Below are 22,154 nucleotides of genomic sequence, written 5' to 3' on the forward strand. Positions count from 1 at the left end.
ACACGTGTCTATTCTTTTTCAGATTCTTTTCCATTACAGGTTATTAACAAGTATTTCATATAGTTCCTTGTGTTCTATAGTAGGTCCCTGATGGCTGTGTTTTGTATATACTACTTTGTACATGTTAATCCTAAACTCCTAAGTTACCCCTCACCTGCCATTTTTCCCCTTTGGAAACCATACGTTTGTTTTCCAAGTCTGTGAGTCTGTTTCTGTTTTGTAAATAAGTTCATTTGTACCAGTCTTATTTAGATTTCATATATTAATATGTGATATGATATTTGCTCTAGTAATTTAGTTTTGAACTAATTTACTTTGGATAATTTATGTTTGGAAGGGAATGGAGGAAGCATACATTCTGAGTGCTGTAGGAAACAGATTTTCTTGAAAACGTAGATTCTAGGTTAGGGAGACGAGACCGTCTTACAAAAAGAACCCCTGGTTTAAAGGCCAAGTGGCAGATTAATTAAACCCCAAGTTATTTTTCTCTGTTTTAAGTATCTGAATGTATCTACACTCTCCTTCATTTATAAATTACATCAGTCTCCAAAAATCTATCTTTCAAAAGAGATACTCATTGCTTGCTTAGGTACCTAAAGTATTTTTAAGAGTTTTCCTTAACTTATTCCAAATTCCTTCTTGGAGTCGTCAACTTGTCCTGACTTGGTGGGGCTGTCCCCCAAAGTACTAAAAGTCTCATGTCTCAGAAACTCCTTTGCTGCCACTGCTGCTGCGTCGCTTCAGTTGTGTCTGACTCTGGGCCACCGCATAGATGGCAGCCCACCAGGCTCCCCCATCCCTGGGATTCTCCAGGCAAGAACACTGGAGTGGGTTGCCATTTCCTTCTCCAATGAATGAAAGTGAAAAGTGAAAGTGAAGTCACTCAGTCGTGTCCGACCCTCAGCGACCCCATGGACTGCAGCCTACCAGGCTCCTCCATCCATGGGATTTTCCAGGCAAGAGTACTGGAGTGGGGTGCCATTGCCTTCTCTGAGAAACTCCCTTAGTCACAGACAAAACAGGACCGTGGTCACCCGATTCCTCTTCCCCTGTTTTACATTCATGACTTTCTATTTATATGTTATTATAGCTCTAAAGCTGAGACCTGTTACTAAACCAGAAACTAGTTGACAGGCATGTCAGTGGTGGTTCCTAAAGAGTTGTCCTCAGCCCCACAGCAGCAGCACTGGGCTATTTGTCAGAAATGCAGATATTCAGGCCCCAATCCAGACCATAAAGTCTAAGGGCAGAATCAACAGTCTGTGTCTGATTAAACCTCCAGGTGGTTCAATGTATACTAAAGTTCTGGAACCTCTCGTTTACAAGAACAGGATGACTCTTGGTTCACAGATGTTTCCAACATCTTGGCTCTGTTCTTGCTGGATGTTGTGAGAGGCAAAGGAGCGCAGAGAAGAGAAGGGGAGAAAATTAGGTGAAAATGATTCAGGATGAAAACTTAGACTATAAGGTCAAAGGTTTGCTCTTTATCCTGCTGTCCCAGTGTGCAGTCTAGTGCCTCTCGGGAGTAGGACCTCAGCTTTTGAAAGAAAGGCAAATACTCGACAGAACAAATTTGCTGACAGCAGCCTGTGTATTTATCAGTTGCCGAATATCTAGCAGGCTTTGTTGTAGTTGCGTGTGGAATATATTAAATACGAGGTAAGCTGCAAGAGTAGGGAACACAGTCCCCACTGACTTAGAGAAACCAAGGCTGCAACACGATGAGGCGGTGATAGAGACATCACGCTGAGGTGACACCAAGGTATTCGGCCCTAATCCCTGAGGCCCGCAGACGCCTCGGCGCTGTCCTGGAGGGAGCCTCTCCCTTGAGAGAAAGGAGGGAGGGCAGATCCTCTGGTGAAGAAGAAGCTGAGAGGAACCCTCAGCAGCTTCTCTCCTTGGAGAGGACTCGCCTTTGGCCAGAGAGCGGCGGGCCGGCCGGGAGCCGGGTCCCGGGGGCGCCGTGAGGGGGCGCGGCGCTCAGGGCCCACGGGTCGCTCAGAATGGCGGCCCCCAGCCCGGCGGAAGCCGGCGTCCACACAGGCCTTTCACGCACATTGACGCACACCACGCAACCATGCATACAACACACACCACGCACATGCGCGCACACCACACACACGCACGCACAACACGCATACCACGCACACCACGCGCACGCACGTGCACTCACGCACACACACACACAGCACGCATACCACGCACACCATGCGCACGCACGCACACCACACACACGCACGCACAACACGCATACCACGCACACCACGTGCAGCCACGCACACTCATGCACACGGCTCCTAGCACTGAACACCTGGAAATGGCTCATGAAACTTTCTGGCCTTCACCAAAATAAGAACCACAATGACTGGTAAAACTGGGCATGCGTTTCTCAGATGGCTGACGAGATGGCACGATGGACTCCACCCTCTGTGTGGGGTGTGTGCTCTCCAGTGAGCAACACTATCGGTGTCACTGTTAGGCTCCTTTACACTTTCTGCCTCTTCCTGTTGGGTGTGTGTGCAGGGGCTGAGGTGGGGTTGGTATGACTACTACTTAGATGAGGCCTGCTTGTATGTGGTGAACTACGGGTTTAAGCTAATACTATCAGTTCAGTTCAGTCGCTCAGTCCTGTCCGACTCTTTGCAGTGCCATGAATCGCAGCACGCCAGGCCTCCCTGTCCATCACCATCTCCCGGAGTTCACTCAAACTCATGTTCATGAGTTCATCCAGTCATCTTATCCTCTGTTGTCCCCTTATCCTCCTGTCGCCAATCCCTCCCAGCATCAGAGTCTTTTCCAGTGAGTCAACTCTTTGCATGAGGTGGCCAAAGTACTGGAGTTTCGGCTTCAGCATCAGTCCTTCCAATGAACACCCAGGACTGGTCTCCTTTAGGATGGACCTGTTGGACCTGTTGGATCTCCTTGCAGTCCAAGGGACTCTCAAGAGTCTTCTCCAACACCACAGTTCAAAAGCATCAATTCTTCGGCGCTCAGCCTTCTTCACAGTCCAACTCTCACATCCATACGTGACCACAGGAAAAACCATAGCCTTGCGTAGACAGACCTTTGTTGCCAAAGTAATGTCTCTGCTTTTGAATATGCTATCTAGGTTGGTCATAACTTTCCTTCCAAGGAGTAACCGTCTTTTAATTTCATGGCTGCAATCACCATCTGCAGTGATTTTGGAGCCCCAAAAAACAAAGTCTGACACTGTTTCCACTGTTTCCCCATCTATTTGCCATGAAGTGATGAGACCAGATGCCATGATCTTCGTTTTCTGAATGTTGAGCTTTAAGCCAACTTTTTCACTCTCCACTTTCACTTTCATCAAGAGGCTTGTTAGTTCCTCTTCACTTTCTGCCATAAGAGTGGTGTCATCTGCATATCTGAGGTTATTGATATTTCTCCCAGCAACCTTGGTTCCAGCTTGTGCTTCTTCCAGCCCAATGTTTCTCATGATGTACTATGCATATAAGTTAAATAAGCAGGGTGACAATATACAGCCTTGACATACCCCTTTTCCTATTTGGAACCAGTCTGTTGTTCCATGTCCAGTTCTAACTGTTGCTTCCTGACCTGCATACAGGTTTCTCAAGAGGCAGGTCAGGTGGTCTGGTATTCCCATCTCTTTCAGAATTTTCCACAGTTCATTGTGATCCATACAGTCGAAGGCTTTGGCATAGTGAATAAAGCAGAAATAGATGTTTTTCTAGAACTCTCTTGCTTTTTTGATGATTCAGCGGATGTTGGCAATTTGATCTCTGGTTCCTCTGCCTTTTCTAAAACCAGCTCGAATATCTGGAAGTTCACGGTTCACATATTGCTGAAGCCTGGCTTGGAGAATTTTGAGCATTACTAGCGTGTGAGATGACTGCAATTGTGTGGTAGTTTGAGCATTCTTTGGCATTGCCTTTCCTTGGGATTGAAATGAAAACTGACCTTTTCCAGTGCTGTGGCCACTGCTGACTTCTCCAAATTTGCTGGCATATTGAGTGCAGCAGTTTCACAGCATCATCTTTCAGGATTTGAAATAGCTCAACTGGAATTCCATCACCTCCACTAGCTTTGTTCGTAGTGATGCTTTCTAAGGCCTATTTGACTTCACATTCCAGGATGTCTGGTTCTAGGTGAGTAATCACACCATCGTGATTATCTTGGTCATGAAGATCTTTTTTGTATAGTTCTTCTGTGTATTCTTGCCACCTCTTCTTAATATCTTCTGCTTCTGTTAGGTCCATACCATTTCTGTCCTTTATCGAGCCCATCTTTGCATGAAATGTTCCCTTGGTATCTCTAATTTTCTTGAAGAGATCTCTAGTCTTTCCCATTCTGTTGTTTTCCTCTATTTCTTTGCATTGATCACTGAAGAAGGCTTTCTTATCTCTTCTTGCTATTCTTTGGAACTTTGCATTCAGATGCTCATATCTTTCCTTTTTTCCCTTTGCTTTTCGCTTCTCTTCTTTTCACAGCTATTTGTAAGGCCTCCTCAGACAGCCATTTTGCTTTTTTGCATTTCTTTTCCATGGGGATGGTCTTGATCCCTGTCTCCTGTACAATGTCACGAACCTCAGTCCATAGTTCATCAGGCACTCTATCTATCAGATCTAGCTCCTTAAATCTATTTCTCACTTCCACTGTATAATCATAAGGGATTTGATTTAGGTCATACCTGAATGGTCTAGTGGTTTTCTCTACTTTCTTCAATTTAAGTTTGAATTTGGCAACCTAAATGAGAACAGAGTTTGAAAGGAATAGACACATATATCAACATGTGTATGTGTGACTGGATTACTTGGTTGTGCACCTGAAACTAACACAACACTGTTAATCAGCTAGGAAAGTGTGAAGGTGTTAGTTGCTCAGTTGTGTCAACTCTTTGTGACCCCATGGACTGTAGCCCTCCAGGCTCCTGTGTCCATGGGACCCTCCAGGAAAGAATACCGTAGCGAGTGGCCGTTCTCCACCAGGAATGGAACCTGGTTCTCCCATATTGCAGGCAGAGTCTTTAACATCTGAGCCACCAAGGAAGCCAACTGTACTCCAATATAAAATTTAAACAAAGAACTAAACTAGAGACATCCGTTTTGACATCAAGGACATTTGAGGCTGAGGATACAGAGTAGGTCTCCACTCCTATTGGCCAGCTGTTGGGCCCTGAGTCACTGCCTGGGGCCTGGGGGGCTCCTGCTGGCTTCCTTCTGCTTCTGGAGCCTCTGGTTTCCCTTCTTTTTGGCCTGTTCCTCCTGCCACTCTCCATCTCTCTGCTGCCTCTCCAGCTCAAGCATCCTTTGGTCCAGTTCTGACCACCTCCTCCTCCTGAGAGCTTCTGCAATCATTTGCTAACCTGGCAACCTGACTCTCTAGCCTTCTTCCTCCCAAATTGCTATCAGCAATAAGAATATCCTGAATTCCTGAAAAATTTTTCTTTGAAATTAAAGCAATCTAACAGTATCTTCTCAAATCACATGATTCACATGGTGTCCAGTCCCCATGAAATGGTCCTGGTTTCAGGAGGGAAATTCAGAAGTTGGATAAGCTATTTCTTTTAACAGGCTCTCTCTCAAATACTTTTAAGCAGAACAATTGGTGTTCTAATCTGCATCTGGTGTGCCCAACCCAAAGTGAGTTCAGCAGGTCAGTAACCAGGATCACTGAGTCTGACTCTACTGTTGTAATTGCCTCGAGCAGTCATAGATTAGGCAGCTTCGGGAAACATCTCAGAAGTTGCAGTTAGATATTTCTGGGGTTTTTTAAGTTTTTGAAATCAGTTGCCTATCTAGAATTTCTGATGAACACAAGACTCGGAAACTCTAGTTCAAATGATGTAAAGGTGGAAATAATTACTCACCTGATCCCTTGGGACATTAAGTGCTTTAATCAGGTCTCTATAGGACTTGATTTAAAAAGGACAGTGGATCATTTTTATGCATGACACTTCCAAGTAGCAGACCTTTGGAGGTGTGGTAAAGTTAGAATTTGAAGTGCAAGTATATCTCCAGTATTTTCTGGAGATGTCTCCTCAACCTCTTCAATGACAGCAAATCCATTGTTCCCTCCCCTCTCATGGTATGCAGCCTGGTTGCTCTGGTCCACAAATAATGTTGGTTTTTACCTTTTAACATCCAATGGGTAACACAGGGTCTAACACAGGAGGATTCAATCAAGCCCACCCGAAAAGTTTCAGGACCAAGTCAAGAGCTCAAATGGAGACCATATACCATACAGCTCAGTGCTTACAAGATACCTCAAGCATCGCTGGCAGCCCCGTAGGCTGTATCCAAGGATTGCCCTTGTGACCTGAAAGTCAAGGGCTCTCCCCACCTGAGTCAGCTCAGCCCTGCCAAGTAGCACAGATGTGCAGGAACAGGGCAGACGCTGTCCCCTAAGTCAGCCCTTTGGGTGGCAACTGAAGGTGAAAGTCGCTTTGTCGTGTCCAACTCTTTGCAGCCCCATGGACTATAGAGTCCGTGGAATTCTCCAGGCCAGAATACTGGAGTGGGTAGCCTTTCCCTTCTCCAGGGGATCTTCCCAACCCAGGGATCAAACCCAGGTCTCCCGCATTGCAGGTGGATTCTCTACCTGCTGAGCCATCAGGGAAGCCCTTGGGTGGTAATTGGACCCACCCAAATCTGGGAGCCCAGTGGGGAGGCAACCTTTCTCCCCAACCTCATTTTGTGGGCTGGGGATTTCCAGCCAATCTGAAGCATTTCCTCTTCAGAGAGGGAGGCAATATCTGGGGGGACTTTTCTGTGTAGACTCACATTTGGTGACTTGACGTTATTTGGTGTTTTGAAAACAAGCCTCTTTCTCTGGTTTCCAGAGAGAGGCTGTGATCTCTTACCTCAACACACAGAACCGCACCTGCACATAGACACACGTAAGTGCATATGCACACAAAAGCATAACGGCATATGCACACACAAACATACATGCACACACACAGACACACATGCACACACAAAACATACATGCATAGACATATGCGCACACACAAATTCTACATGTACACACATAGACACATTCACACACATAGACACACGATCATAAACCTCTACACATACGCACTCACACACACTTGGGAATTCTCTGACTCTGTACTCTGGCCTTCGGGGCACCCAGTCCAGTTCTCACTTCCCTTCCTAATTAACATTCCCATTTGCTTAGTTGGTTATCAAACTTGAAAAAAGTGTTTTTCATAAGATCAAAAAATACAAAAATAGACTTTTGTTTCAGTGGTTTGTGATATGTGGAGCCCCCAAAAGTATAGAGCCCAGTGCAGGGCCCACTCCTGCCTGTGTCTAAGAGGGTGGTGCTGCACAGATGATGGTGGTTAAATGAGGTAGAATCCAGAGGAAAGAAACAACTGCCAGTAATAATTTCTAAAAACTTGTGTGTGTGTGTGTTTTGTCACGAAACACCTTTTTATACTTCAGAATGTCAGCATATTTAAGAGGAAGCAGCTGTTCTCCTCGCTTGCTTGCAAGCCTGGTTGAGACTTAAATTCTCACAAACAAGAAGGAAATAAATTGAATATCATTCTGAGTCTTCAGTGTACCAGAAAACATGATGAGACTCTTTGGGTCATAGTATTAATTTGTCAGGGCTTCCCAGGTGGCTCAGTGGTAAAGAGTCCGCTTGCCAACGAGGGAGATATGCCTTTGATCCCTGGGTCAAGAATTATCCCTGGAGGAGGAAATGGCAACCCACTCTAGTATTCTTGCCTGCAAAGTCCCATGGATGGAGGAGCCTGGGAGGCTATGGTCCATGGGGTCGTAAATAGTCGGACATGACTGAGCAACTGAGCATGCATGCATTCATTTCTGTTACCTGGAAGGAAATTTCCATAACTTACCTCTGGTTCTCTGAGTTGGATCATGAGATCTGTAACTAGGAAAATGCTTTCCTTACCCAGACCATGTAAGTTGGCCACTCTATTTTATTATCTAGAATTCAAGTTATTTTCTGGAATCTTTTCTTATGCTTTATGAAATGTTTTAAAAGGTATTTCCAGTGTTTTATGCAAGAATGAGGGCCAAAATGGCCCACTCTGAATACTGACACGTTTCCGTTCATCCTCCACGAGAGCACCATTCCACAAAGTATTAGCAATCTGTTTTGATGCCAAAGCCAAACAGTGACAGTTGCAATAATGAACATTCGCTTCAGGGTGCTGGCAGAAAACAGCACAGAAATGCAAACCCGCTCCATCCCAAGCCTCGCCTTCCCACGACAGCACACCCATTACTTCCGACTCCCTGTCACACGTATCGTTCCCAGAGGACCACTGGCAGAACAGTGCAAAGAAATCTGAACCAGCCCCTGGGAAACATTAAGAAGAGTGAATCAGGATTCTGGTTCCACATCGTTTGGGAAAAAAAAAAAGAAAAGGAAAAGTTTACAGTAAGGAGGGCCTGTGGGTTACTCTTACTACTTTGCAGAAGAGATTGTTTGCACACTGTAGGTTTTCCTTCTCTCCCCTCCCCCTAAATGGACTCCAACACCTTAATGTGTTAGCATGAACGGAGGATTGGACAAACATGATTGACTCCAGCTTGGGCCATGTTTTGTTTCTTTTGAAGTCAAATTTTTAAGATACTATCTTCCAACAATCATAATAAATCATGACCAGTTGGAATAAACTGAAGGGATGTGATCAGTTCTTTTATGAAAAAAATTCAAAATTTTAGCAAAAAGAACATGTGCTTCTGAGCCAGGCTGAGTTCAAATCGTTGCCCTACAGCTGGCAGCTTTGGCCTTGAGCAAGTTCCCAAAACTCCACATACCCCAATTTCTTCTCTAAGGTGGGGAGAAAGAAGGTATGCCTATATATATATTTTTTTAATTAAGATATAGTTGATTTATAATAGTGTTTTAGTTTCAGGCATACATCAAAATGATTCATGTGTGTGTGTGTATATATTCTTTTTCAGATTCTTTTCTTTTATAAGGTTATTAGACAATATTGTGTATAATTCCCTGTGTTATACAGTAGGTCCTTGCTGGTTCTTTATTTTATACATAGCAATGTATAAATGTTAATCCTGAACTCCTAATTTACCCTCTTAGTTTTTTATGATGATTGAGTGTATTAGTATGTATAAATGCTTTAACATTGCTTCTACCATCTTTAGCTATAATTGTGTCTTGCTCATTCATTTGTTCATTTATTCATTCATTGTTTTCTTTGAATAAATATTTATTGAATGCATTTTTATGTCAAGTATAAATGCAAGGGTCTATGAATGGACAAAATGGATGGAAGAAGGGCTGGTGTATTTATTACTGTTATTTCAGATCATTATGGGATGTCTCATGAACCACATAATGGACATATATTATCCTTCCCATCTCCAGTGGCTTAGGTAGTGAAGTGAAGTGAAGTCACTCAGTCGTGTCCGACTCTTTGCAACCCCATGGACTGTAGCCTACCAGGCTCCTCTGTCCATGGGATTTTCCAGGCAATAGTCCTGGAGTGGATTGCCATTTCCTTCTCCAGGGGATCTTCCCAACCCAAGGATCAAACCCGGGTCTCCCGCATTGTAGACACACGCTTTCCCGTCTGAGCCACCAGGGAAGGTAGAACCTAGTGCAAAACAGCAGCTCAATAAATGTTGACGGAGTGAAGTTCAAAGACATGAATCACTGCAACACAGAATAACAATTTAGACCTGAAATAAGGATTTGGAAGTGGGAGATGCAATGTCAAGTCCCAGTTTTATGGAAATTTCCTCATCTAAAAACCAAGAAAGCTGTAGCATGTAACCACCGAGATCGCTGCTGTGATTCTACAAAGTAACTGAATGATGCACTGTGTGGTGACTGGTTCTAGTTCTTTTTTATCAATAAACTTTCATTTTTAGACGAGCTTTAAATCTACAAAAGAGGTACAAGAATCCTACAGAGGCTTCCACTATACGCTGTTAAGGTTTCCTTGTTATTAGCATCTCCCATTATTGTGGTGCATTTGTCAAAGCTAGAGAACCATAACCAATACATTGCTTTTACTAGATTCCATACTTCCTTTGAATTTCCTAAATTTTTACCTAATGTTCCTTTTTTCTTTTTGCCCCAGGATTCCAACCAGGACACCAGATTATATTTAGACATCCTGAGTCCTTAGACTTGTCTGGACCATGACAGTTTTTCAGATTTCTTGTTTTGGTGACCTAGACATTTTTGAGGATGCTTGATCAAGAATTGTGTAGAATGTCATTGAATTTAGGTTTGTTTATGCTTTTCCCATGGTTAGACAGGGGTTATGAGTTTGGGGAAGAAGATCACAGGGATAAGTCTCATCACATCCTAGCAAGAGTGTATGTTATTAACATGATCAATAATATAAAATTTTATTTTAATGAGTGGAAAGGTATTATGCATAACTGGTAATTTAATGTTCCATACTAAAGAAAATAGCTTTGCTATATGTCATTTTCTATGCAATGTACAGTCATCTGTTGATATTCATGGGGAACTGGTTCCAGAACCCCTGTAGATACCAAAATCTATGGATGCTCAAGTGCTTATATAAAATGATGTAGCAGTTGCACATAACCTATACACATCCTTCCATTTACTTTAAATCATCTCCAGATTACTTCTAATACCTAAAACTGTGTAACATTATGTAAATAGCTGCAAATACAATGTAAATGGTATGTAAATAATCACCTTCCCACAGCAAAATTGTGTTTTCTGGAAGTTTCTGGCATTATTTTTTAAATATTTTAAAATGGATGCAGAAACCAAGGGCCATCTAAATAAAATAGTTGGTGCCTTCATGGCTTAATCTTAAAATATATTTACCTTACTTGTTAAAAAAAAGTCCTCTTTACTACTGGGAAATTAAAAGTAACTGAAAAATTCATATCTTGTTATAAATTAATAATACTCCCACCTTTGTGGACTCAAGATCTATATATTAAATTTAAAGTGAAAAACATGACTGTATTTCACTCAAACTAACCTTAATCTTGAGAAAATATTAATAACAGATCTTTGTTCAGCTACGTGGCCTAAAAAATGTAACAAGGTTAAGTGAAAGTGTTAGTTGTTCAGTTGAGGCCGACTCTGTGACCCAATGGATGGCATGGCTCCTCTGTCCATGGAATTCTCCCTGCAAAGATACTGGAGTAGTTTCATTTCCTTCTCCAGGGTATCTTCCCAACCCAGACGTCAAGTTTGGGTCTTTTGCATTGCAGGCAGATTTTTACCATTTGAGCCACAAAGGAATTAAGTACCAGAAATTAAGTGTTTATATCCTGATTTCCCCAAGCCTGTCTCGTGCAAGGGACTTCCCTTAAGAAACATTAACATTTTACTAAGCCCAAGCCATAGACGGTCTGGACTCTCTAACCTTTGACATTCTTGGTATAAATGTACTTTATCCTCTGGGGATAATGCCGTGCCACGTAGGGCCACCCAAAATGGACGGAGCACAGTGGAGAGTTCTGACAAAACATGGTCCACCAGAGAAGGAAATGACAAAGCACATCCACATTCCTGCCTTGAGAACCGCACGAACAGTTGATGTTGTTCAGTTGCTCAGTGGTGTCTGACTCTTTGCAACCCCATGGACTGCACATTCCAGGCTTCCCTGTCCTTCACCACCTCCCAAAGTTTGCTGAAACTCATCTCCATCGAGTCGGTGATACCATCCAAACATCTCATCTTCTGTTGTCCCCTTCTCCCGCCTTCAATCTTTCCCAGCATCAGGGTCTTTTCTAATGAGTTGACTCTTCACATCAGGTGCCAAAGTATTGGAGCTTCAGGTTCAGCATCAGTCCTTTCAAGGAATATTCAGGACTGATTTCCTTTAGGATGGACTGGTTGGATCTCCTTGCAGTCCAAGGGACTCGCAAGAGTCTTCTCCAACGCCACAGTTCAAAAACATCAATGCTTTGATGCTCTCCTTTCTTGGTCCAACTCTCACATCCATACATGGCTACTGGAAAAACCATAGCTTTGAATAGGCAGACCTTTGTTGGCAAAGTAATAATGTCTCTGCTTTTTAATATGCTATCTAGGTTGATCATAGCTTTCCTTCAAAGGAGCAAGTGTCTTTTAATTTCATGGCTGCAGTCACCATCTGAGGTGACTTGCGGGCCCAAGAAAATAAAGTCTGTCACTGTTTCCATTGGTTCCCCATCTATTTGCCAGAAAGTGATGGGACCGGATGCCATGATCTTCATTTTCTGAATGTTGAGCTTTAAGCCAGCTTTTTAACTCTCCTCTTTCACTTTAATCAAGAGGCTCTTTAGTTCCTCTTCACTTTCTGCCATAAGGGTGGTGTCATCTGCATATCTGAGGTTATTGATATTTCTCCCAGCAATCTTGATTCCAGCTTGTGCTTCTTCCAGTCCAGCGTTTCTCATGATGTACTCTGCATAGAAGTTAAATAAGCAGGGTGACAATATACAGTCTTGACGTACTCCTTTACCGATTTGGAACCAGTCTGTTGTTCCATGTCCAGTTCTAACTGTTGCTTCTTGACCTGCATACAGGTTTCTCAGGAGGCAGGTCAGGTGGTCTGGTGTTCCCATCTCTTTAAGAATTTTCCACGGTTTGTGATCCACACAGTCAAAATCTTTAGCATAGTCAGTGAAGCAGAAGTAGATTTTTTTCCTGGAAATCTCTTACTTTTTCTATGATACAATGGATGTCAGCAACTTGATCTCTGGATCCTCTGCCTTTTCTAAATCCAGCTTGAACATCTGGAAGTTTGGTTCATGTACTGTTGAAGCCTAGCTTGGAGAATTTTGAGCATTACTTTGCTAGTGTGTGAGATGAGTGCAATTGTGCCATAGTTTGAACATTCTTCGGCATTGCCTTTCTTTGTGATTGGAATGAAAACTGACCTTTTCCAGTCCTGTGGCCACTGCTGAATTTTCTAAATTTGCTGGATATTGAGTGCCGCACTTTAACAGGGTCATCTTTTAGGATTTGAAATTTTCTGGTATTACCTGATATTTTAATGTTGGTACCTTAGAAGACAAGACTAGTCAGGAAGTGGGCCTTTCCATGTTCAAGGTAATGCATTCTTGTGGCCAAAATTGGTGTTAGCTAATTTTATTTTTCTCTTGCTATGAGAAAAACTGGTGATGGCACTATGATTATTTTTTCTAACATGGTTATAAGATGTTCTCCATGATACTGCAGGGGACCTTAATGGCATTATGGCTGAATAAGTGGTTAAAAGTATGTGAAGGGTCAGGGCAAAGGGAAGGTCCAGATAAATTGTTCTATTCAATATCCCTCAGCATCCCCTATAATGGAAAAGAATCCAGAAAAGAATATATTCACATACACACATATATAGTATGTGTGTGTGTATATATACACACACACAATATGTATATATATTTAGCTATTATATGCCTACCTATGTGTGTATGTAGACATATAATAGCTAAATATATATACATGTATGTATATTGCAGAATCACTTTGTATACACCTGAAACTTTGTAAATCAATTATAGTTCAAATTTTTTAATAAAAATTAATTAGTGAAAAACAAACAGCAAGAACCCATTCATCTTCCGACTGGCTAGTGCTTCTGTGCCGTATTTGGGAAAGAAGCTGAAACCAGCCTTACCCACATTCCCACCTCTCTCTCCAGATCAAAGTGAAAATCCAAGTTCAAAGGCTTGTTGGTAACAGAAATTAACAAGAACTACATTTTTATGAGGAAGCCCCTCACTGCAGGTACCACTGTCCTTTATAGCCACTGCCTGCTCCATTTACCATGGGTGTTTAGGGCGGCGCTGCATAGTGAGCACGGCAACCTGTGGGAGGAGAGACAACTCCAAGAGCAGCTGTGGCTGGAGAGGCTGCCTGGGAATATTTTGAGTAGGAGGTTAAGAGTTAGCCAGCCGGGAGGCAGTGAAAAGGGATATAAAAATAGAAAGCACAGGGCCTGGAGCACATTTGCGATTCATATTGGACTTGGCAGACGTTGCTCACACCATGTTAACCAGCCTATTTGGGTTGGGAGCTGTGTCTACCCAAGTGAAGCTAAGACAAGGTAGGCTCACTTTGGAGGTTGACCTCTCCAGATTTAGAGTCAGACTTCAGAGCCAGAAGGGTTGTAGGGTTACAGTGCATCAACGCCTTCCTGGTTATCATGCTCTTGAAAGCTGTGACATTAACATGGTGTGACCAGTCCGTGAATTCCATATGAAGAGTCACCATTGGTGTTTGAATACTTTTGTGTCACACACTCCCTGAACTCATCCTGGTACAGGGCATATGCTTAATAAATATGCCAGATTAGAATTTGTCTTGTTTGTATATGGATGATTTTTGTATTTGTTGAACATACAGCTTTTTGTAGATAAGGCAAGAATTTTATAAACCTTTGATCTTGACAAAGCGGTGTGACATCAGGGTTCTTTACTTCCCATATATTTTACACAAGCACGCACAGGATCACAACCAACTTTTTTAAAGGGTCTTGGCTGTGATTTTATTTCATTGTATTTGTTTTTGACTGCTCTGGGTCTTTGTCGCTGCACACGGGCTTTCTCCAGCTCCAGGGAGCGGGGGCTACTCTCTGGATGCAGTCTGTGTGCTTCTCATTGCGGTGGCGTCTCTTGTTCTGGAGCACAGCCTTAGGGTGTACAGGCTTCAGTCACTGCAGGATGCAGGCTCAGCGGTCATGGCACACAGGCTCGGGTGCCCCGCGGCACGTCGGATCTTCCCAGACCAGGGATCGAACCAGCGTCCTCTGCATTGCAAGGCGGTTTCTCAACCACAGGACCACCAGGGAAGCCCTATTTTACCTATTTTGTTTTAAATTAAAGAAAGAGATGTAGAAGAAAATAGAAAGACAAGTCGTAAAGAAAAATGAACATACCTTAGACGTATTTACTCTCCATTGTATTTTTTAAAGCCATCCTAGGAGACATATACAAAGCACAGTGCACTATAAAGAATATTTAAGTAAGGCCACACATTAACAAGATAACTTTGAGCATGTTTATTTACCTCAAGAAAACATAGTAAAGCCTATTTGTATTTATTTTCAAGAATTGTCCAAATGTGTTCTATCGATAGACGCAACTGTAAGTGTGCGTCTGTGTCACTTCCTCAGGAGATGATTGCTGCGTGGTCGACAGGGGGTCGGAGCTAGTTGCTCTTCTCATTATTACCAGAATGCAATGTCGGGGGTGCGTTTTCAAATGGGGAAAGATAATGCACTGTCTTTGCCTTTTCTCCTGTGCTATTTTGACTGCAGATAGTACCACAGGGACACCAGCAATATCAACGACAACTGTGGAAATTCGCAAAAGCAGTGTTATGACAACGGAGATCACCTCTAAAGTGGAGAAGAGCCCCACCACAGCCAGTGGCAACAGCTCCTGTCCTTCCGCGGAGACTGAGGAGGAGAAGGCCAAGAGGCTGCTGTACTGTTCCCTCTGCAAGGTTGCTGTCAACTCCGCCTCCCAGCTGGAGGCCCACAACAGTGGTGAGATGCAGCGATTCCTTCTCTGTCTCAACAGCTCTGCAATTATGCTCCTCTGAATAGATGAGGTCTTTGCAGCAGGGGACAGAGGGGTGGCAGAAAACTGGCAATTGTTACACGGAACTCAGTAACCATTAAAAAGTAAGAATGGCAAGCAAAGTGCCATTGGCATGCGGGCAGTGGAGGGTTTCCAGGGCTCCCATGCCGTGCTGTGGATGCGTGTGTGTGTTTTATAAACACAAGGAGAGTCAGTAAAATATAATTCTAAAGCATCAACTTTGTGTTTATATGATTTCTAGATTGCTATGTTAATTTCATGCATTTGCTTCTAAATGAAATTTTCTAAAGTTGCACCAATAATAGAGTTGCAAAATTGGGTTGCACAATTCCATGAGATTTTGGTTAAAACCTCCTTATTATGGTTTTTATGGTAAATAATGTTGTTTGGGCTAAATTTATTTGAACCGGACAATTAAACTTAAGAAAATGCTTCCTATAGACAGAAGCAAGATAAGACATTTTACCTTATCTTGAGGTAAGATATCTATGTGAAAGATTTTACTTATTCTTTCTGACAGCCTAAAGATACTATTCCCCTGCTTTGATTGAGGCTCAGAGAAGACATGTGATCAGTTAGGTGATGAGCCATTATTCAAACCCAGGTCTCTCTAACTTAAACACTAAACTTTAATATAGCAGAACTGAAAATACTGATAAGCCAGTATGGAATCCTCTTTGGATATATTTTGATTCCATCCACTTGCTCTTTCTGTATATCTATGTTTATATATATATATATATTTAAAGATGTTATATATCTCTATATAAGCCTAACTAGATATACATATATATATATATATATATATATATATAATACATATATGGAGAGAGAATATATTTATATTGACTTATATAAAGATTTTATTTATTTATTTATTTATGTCCTGCCTGAGATTTTAGCCAGCCCTTTGGCCCAAGATCAGCTTTTCTCTGAAAGACTGGGGTCATTGCCAGGTCTCTGTCAGCCGTTACAATAGGACAAGAATCATTTGTGAATCATACCCTGAGTTAATAGTGCAGCTGTGCACCGATGGAGTCTTTGACCAATCACTGCTGCCCAAGGAACATTCCAGTATTGACCTCAAGCCTCTAAGGGTGTAATTGCAGGTGGGGGACAATTCCTTCCACGCACACACGCCCCTCCTGCAGGCGGCATGAGTCATAGTCAGGGAGAGTTCAGGAGGGCAGGGACTGGGACACGCAGAAGAGCATCTGGCCCCAAGTCAGAATCTAAGCCTTCAGATTTCCCCCTCTTTCCTCCTGCAAAGACGTGTTTCCTGGGTGCATGGTCATGGAAGAGAGTGGATATCATTGGATGTCCATTCAGTGCTCGAGAATTCTTGGTCATTCCCCATCATGACAGAGAAACATTCATTTTGAGGGGAGGCCCATTTTGATAGATAAACAAACCATACCCTTGGAGGCTGCAGTTAATTTATTAAGAATTTGGATGTCCTTCCTGAATTCTGATCAGAGATGTCTGATTAAGAACAAAGAAGGAATGACTTATTTGATTTAAGAGCAAAGAAGGAATGACTAATTTGATTTTATCACATCAGGTCAGCATTTTCCATATTCCAGTTCTATGGTCATTTATGGTTTGTGTGTCAGAATTGCATTTGGAGCCTTAAATATGTATGTATTTTATATGTATAAATATATATTCATATACTTTGTATGGATAGAAAAGTATATATCTTTATATATAAATAAATTTATATTTAAGTATATTTAAATATATATGCATTTATGCTTATTTAAATATATTTCTGTATGTATTAATATATATACACCCAGGGATTCTGATTTATTGTATATCCTACTGCTGCTGCTGCTGTTTAGTCGTCCAGTCATGTCTTGACTCTTTGCAGCCCTATGGACTGTATAGCTCACCAGGTTTCTCTATCCATGAAGTTCTCTAAGCAAGAATACTGGAGTGGGTTGCCATGCCCTCCTCCAGTGGATTTTCCTGAGTCAGGGACTGGACATGGGATTCTTTACCACTTAACCACCTGGAAGGTCCATATATCCTGCAAATATATCCTATTATATATCCTAAATATATTTCCTACATCCAGGGATTTTGATTTGTTATATAGCCAGGGCCTGGGAAGCTATAGTGTTTGGGAAAAGAAAAAAAAAAAGCAAAACTGTTGCCAGGTGTTTTGCAGGCAGAGCTGAGAACTAGCGTAACCTTCTCACCTGGAGGCTTAGGAGGTGATGGGTTGTCACCCTGACTTGAGCCCCTTTCTAGGCGTGTCCCCTCTGAGGTTTCAGCCCAGGGGGACACCGTGACCCCCACGTCTCTTCCCTCTAAGGTGTTTTTCTCTCCGCGTCAGACATCTCCCCGCGGGTTACGCCTAGCGGAAACCCGCGGGGGGACTGTAGACGGCGAGGCCGGACGCACGCCCCTGTCCTGTCCGGGGTGGGAGTGGTCCTCGGCGGCCTCACCATAAGATCGTTGAGCTGGGTTCTCGTTTGGGGCCACCAGAAGCAGGCGCGGAGACAGCGGTGTGAGGGTCCCTGGGCTTTGGGGGGTTATCGCGGTGGGAGAAGGAGACAGGAAGCGAAGGCCCCCAGGACAGGCCGCGTCACCTCGCCAGCCGCTGACGAGGGCCAAAGGAGCTCACCTGCACAGACAGAGCGCCTGGCCCGTCCCTCACAGGCCGGACCTGCGAGGGCCGCACAGAGCAGCAGAACTGAGTCTCCTCAAGTTTGGGGCATAGTTGTTTACAATGCTGTGTCCGTTTCTGCTGCACAGCAAAGTGAACCAGCCACCTGTATACACGGGTCCCCGCCCTCGTGAGCCCCGCCCCACGGCCTCCAAGCGCCACCCCTGCAGGCCACTGGAGCTCTGAGCTGAGTTCCTGTGCTGTGTAACGGCCTCCCACGAGCTGTGTGACACGATAGTGTGCGTGTGTCAGCCCCAGGCTCCCATTCACCCCTCCTCCCCGCTTCCCATGCGCACGTCCTCTCTGCGTCTGCAACTCTACTCCTGCCCTGCAGATTCGCTCATCAGTATCACCGTTCCAGACTCCACATATATGCATTAATATACTCTGTTTTCCCCTCTTTCTGACTTACTTCACTCTGTGTGACAGATTCTCCGTCCATCCACCTTTATGATCACATTGCTCTCCTTGTCCATTTACAATCTGTTGTTTACATTAAAAAAGGTCGTACTACAGGCGCATGAATTCCAGCCTTTGTGAGCTCAGAAGATTTTGAACTACTCTGAAATGACTAGTGAAACTGAAGCTTGTAGTCGGATTTGTGTGTTTCTGGGGATGGCTGCATAATAGAGAGTTCGACAGATGGAGCAGATGGTTTGCTAATTTAATAAATACTAGATCTCATCAGAACTACATCCATTGTTTAGAATATAGACCAGTAAAATGGTTGTCAGAGAGGATTCTGCGCACTGACACTATTTAGAGTTGTCGGTCCATGATGCTAGTGGAAAGCAGGACCCGTTTGATAGCAAGCAGTCCGCTGAATCCCTGTTTTCTAGTTCTCTTAAAGGACCACCTTGCCAGCTGCACTCAGAGCAGACCACAATCATGCCCACCACTGCTTCCATCAATAGATCTTTAAAAGACTTCTCCAATTTCTTCTTAGATCCGGATTTTATTAATAGGAAAACACCGATAAAGACTTCGCTGTGTTTTTCAGGGAACCAGGTTTGAATATCAGTTGTCATCGGAAGCAATCCGGCTGCAGAATGGGGAGATGTGTCTTTTGCATTTGCATTGTAATTCTAAGAGTTTTCTTTTTTATCCCTTTGGAAACATGTCGTAGACATGAGCTAAGGCCTCTGACACTGAGTGGAGAGTTATGCACTTATGGGCTGTTTACGGGAAGTCAACCACCTTCAAGACATGTTTTACTGTTAATCTTGGAAAACGCCTTCTTCTTTTTAAAATTTTATTGGAGAATAGGTGATTTGCAATGTTGTATTAGTTTCATATGTACGACAAAGTGATTCGGTTATATGTATATTCGTTCTTCTTCAGATTCTTTTTCCGTATAGGTTATTATAGATATTGAGTGGGCTTCCTTGGTGGCTCAGACAAAAGAATTTACCTGCAATAAGGAGACCTGGGTTCGATCCCTGGGTTGGGAAGATCCCCTGGAGAAGGGAATGGCTACCCACTCCAGTATTCTTGCCTGGAGAATTCCATGGACAGAGGAGCCTGGCAAATTACAGTCCATGGGGTCACAAAGAGTCAAATATGACTGAGAGACTAACATACACACACAGAATATTGAGTAGAGTTCCTTGTGCTGTAACATAGGTCCCTGCTGTTTTCCTGCTCTAATCACAGCCTCCTGATTTGCGCCCCCCCCCACCCCCCGCTCTTGTTTCCCCTTTGGTGACTGTACATTTCTTTTTGAAGTCTGTGAGTCTGTTTCTGTTTTGTAAATACGTTCATCTGTATTATTTTTTAAGATTCCACACATAAGTGATATCATATATTTCTTTATCTGTCTGACTCACATCACTTAGTATTATAATTAATTTCTAGGGACGTCTATGTTGCTGCAAATGGCATTATTCAGTCTTTTTTTGGCTGAGCAGTTCTCCATTGCGTATGGGCATTACTCGTCTTCATCTACTCATCTGTTGATGGGCATTTAGGCTAGTTTCCACATTTTGGCTGGAAAATGGATTCTTAATCATAAATATTGGGAAAACAATTTCCATTAAACACTGCCTTTGTTACGGCTTAATGGAATAGACTAGAGTGAACTAGAAGTGATCAGATTTAATTTTTACCTCAAATCTGCAGAGAACTTTTCTATGTGAACCTTGGCAAGGCAATTGTCTTTGGGGCCCTTTCTCTCTCTTTCTGTCTCTGTCCGTCTCTCTCTCTCTCTCTCTCTCTCTCTCTCTCATGGAGTTAAGAGGCCATATGCACCTTGTGAGGATGAAATATTATGACATGATTATTAGCAGAAGCACAGCAGCTGCTGTCTGCTCAGTCGCTCAGTCGTGTCTGACTCTTTGTGGCCCCATGGACTGTAGCCCTCCAGCCTCCTCTTTCCATGGAAGCTTCCAGGCAAGAATAGGGATTGGGATGTCATTTCCTATTCCAGGAGATCCTCCCAACACAGGGATGGAACCCGCATCTCTTGTGTCTCAGGCATGGCAGGCAAGTTCTTTACAACTGAGTCGCCTGGGAAGCCCCAGCTGGGTTGCTGTGTTATTTCGTGTGCTTTCTGTTTTTATTTTTCACTACAGTATAACCATTCAAAGTTAGTTATTTTTTTGGAATAGTACTGGAATATAGGATTTCTTTCTTTCGTTTTTTTTTTTTTTTTAATTTGGGAGGAAAAGCAGTTCTCCTGAACTTGCTAGCATGATTCAAAAAACTCTAAGAATGCTTGCAACACCGTAAGAGGACATACTCTTTATAAGAGACCTTGAAGTCTCCTCTTATTTTTATGTTATGGACACAGATATTATAAAAAGATATGTTTTGTCTCTTTCTTTACAGAAATTCCCCCCAAACATCCTGCTAGGTAATGCTTTGCTTAGCCAATTTTAATGAGTTTCTGTATATAATTGAAAAAAAATCCTTTGAAATTTTATAAGCAGACTCATTACTAATTTGGCAGATTTTTCTGGTGATAACTTAAAGTGGTAACATTTGATCATTTTCACTAAGCACATTCCAGCTTTTTTGTGCCTACACAGAGCTTATTTTCCCTCACTAAGTTTTAATATAGAGAAAAGTCACTTTATCGAAAGACAGACTTGACTAAATTTTAAAATGCTTAGAGATTTCTAAATTTTTGCTTAAACATGAAAACAATGTTAAGAAGAAGAAAGAGAAGATTGACTAAAATTTATTGAGCATGTGGGCATGCCAGAAATAATACCTTAAGATAAAAATGCATCTCCTGCAACACTTCAGTACATTGAAACCTCACAGCTAGTAGAGACAAACTCTGGCTTATACCATCTCAGAACCTGAGCTCATAACTCTCTTTATGAATATGTGTTTGTTGATCTTTATTAATACCCAATACTTTGCTAATCTTCACTGATTTACTGCCATGCATTGGGCCCTTAGAATGAAAATTTGAGCAAAACCCAGGAGTTGCCTTCAAGAAGCCGAGGTCCAGTTTGTGCCTCTGTTCAGGAAGAGACTGTGTAAAGACTTGTTTCCCCTATAGAGATTTGTCATTTCATGTTTCAAGTGAAGAACTCATTTAAGCCAGTCAGTGGTAGTCCAAGTTCATGGCCTTGTTATTATTAAGGCCTAGAGATATCTATCACATCTCTTCAAGATCTTCTGGGATGATGATAAGACTTCAGTTAGATGGAAAAAACAGATGGAGACTCTTCTATCACAAGTCTGCTGTCATGCCTTCTTTAAACTTTCTACAAATGATTAAAAACAGGCAGCTCAGCCACATAGCCGCTGTGTTACACATGGTCATGCAGGACATGCTTGAGTACAAGAGCTGTACTATCTAATGTGGTAACCACTAGCCTTAGATGATGATTTAAATCGAAATCAATCACCAATTCAGTAGCAGTAGCCTCATATCAAGTGCTGAAGAGTGTGACTAAAGGCCACCATATTGGTGCCTACAGATCAAGACCATTCCCATCACCCCAGAA

The 22,154-nt window shown here is 42.7% G+C and overlaps 1 protein-coding gene across 5 annotated transcripts in view; it reads left to right on the forward strand.

Annotated features, from left to right (window-relative positions):
* The window catches only part of ZNF385D (zinc finger protein 385D), a 1,003,514-nt gene that overhangs the window by 965,537 nt on the left and 15,823 nt on the right, over positions 1–22,154 (forward strand). For all 5 annotated transcript variants that reach the window (XM_086379817.1, XM_086379818.1, XM_086379820.1 and 2 more), the window contains one exon: positions 15,236–15,466. In XM_086379817.1, coding sequence (XP_086235943.1) covers positions 15,236–15,466 — 231 coding nt within the window. The remainder of the gene's footprint in view (positions 1–15,235; positions 15,467–22,154) is intronic.

This window comes from Bos grunniens, chromosome 27 (genome assembly GCF_055505025.1).
Source record: "Bos grunniens cultivar Pamir isolate PY7600 chromosome 27, Bosgru_T2T1.0, whole genome shotgun sequence".
Taxonomy (NCBI): domain Eukaryota; kingdom Metazoa; phylum Chordata; class Mammalia; order Artiodactyla; family Bovidae; genus Bos; species Bos grunniens.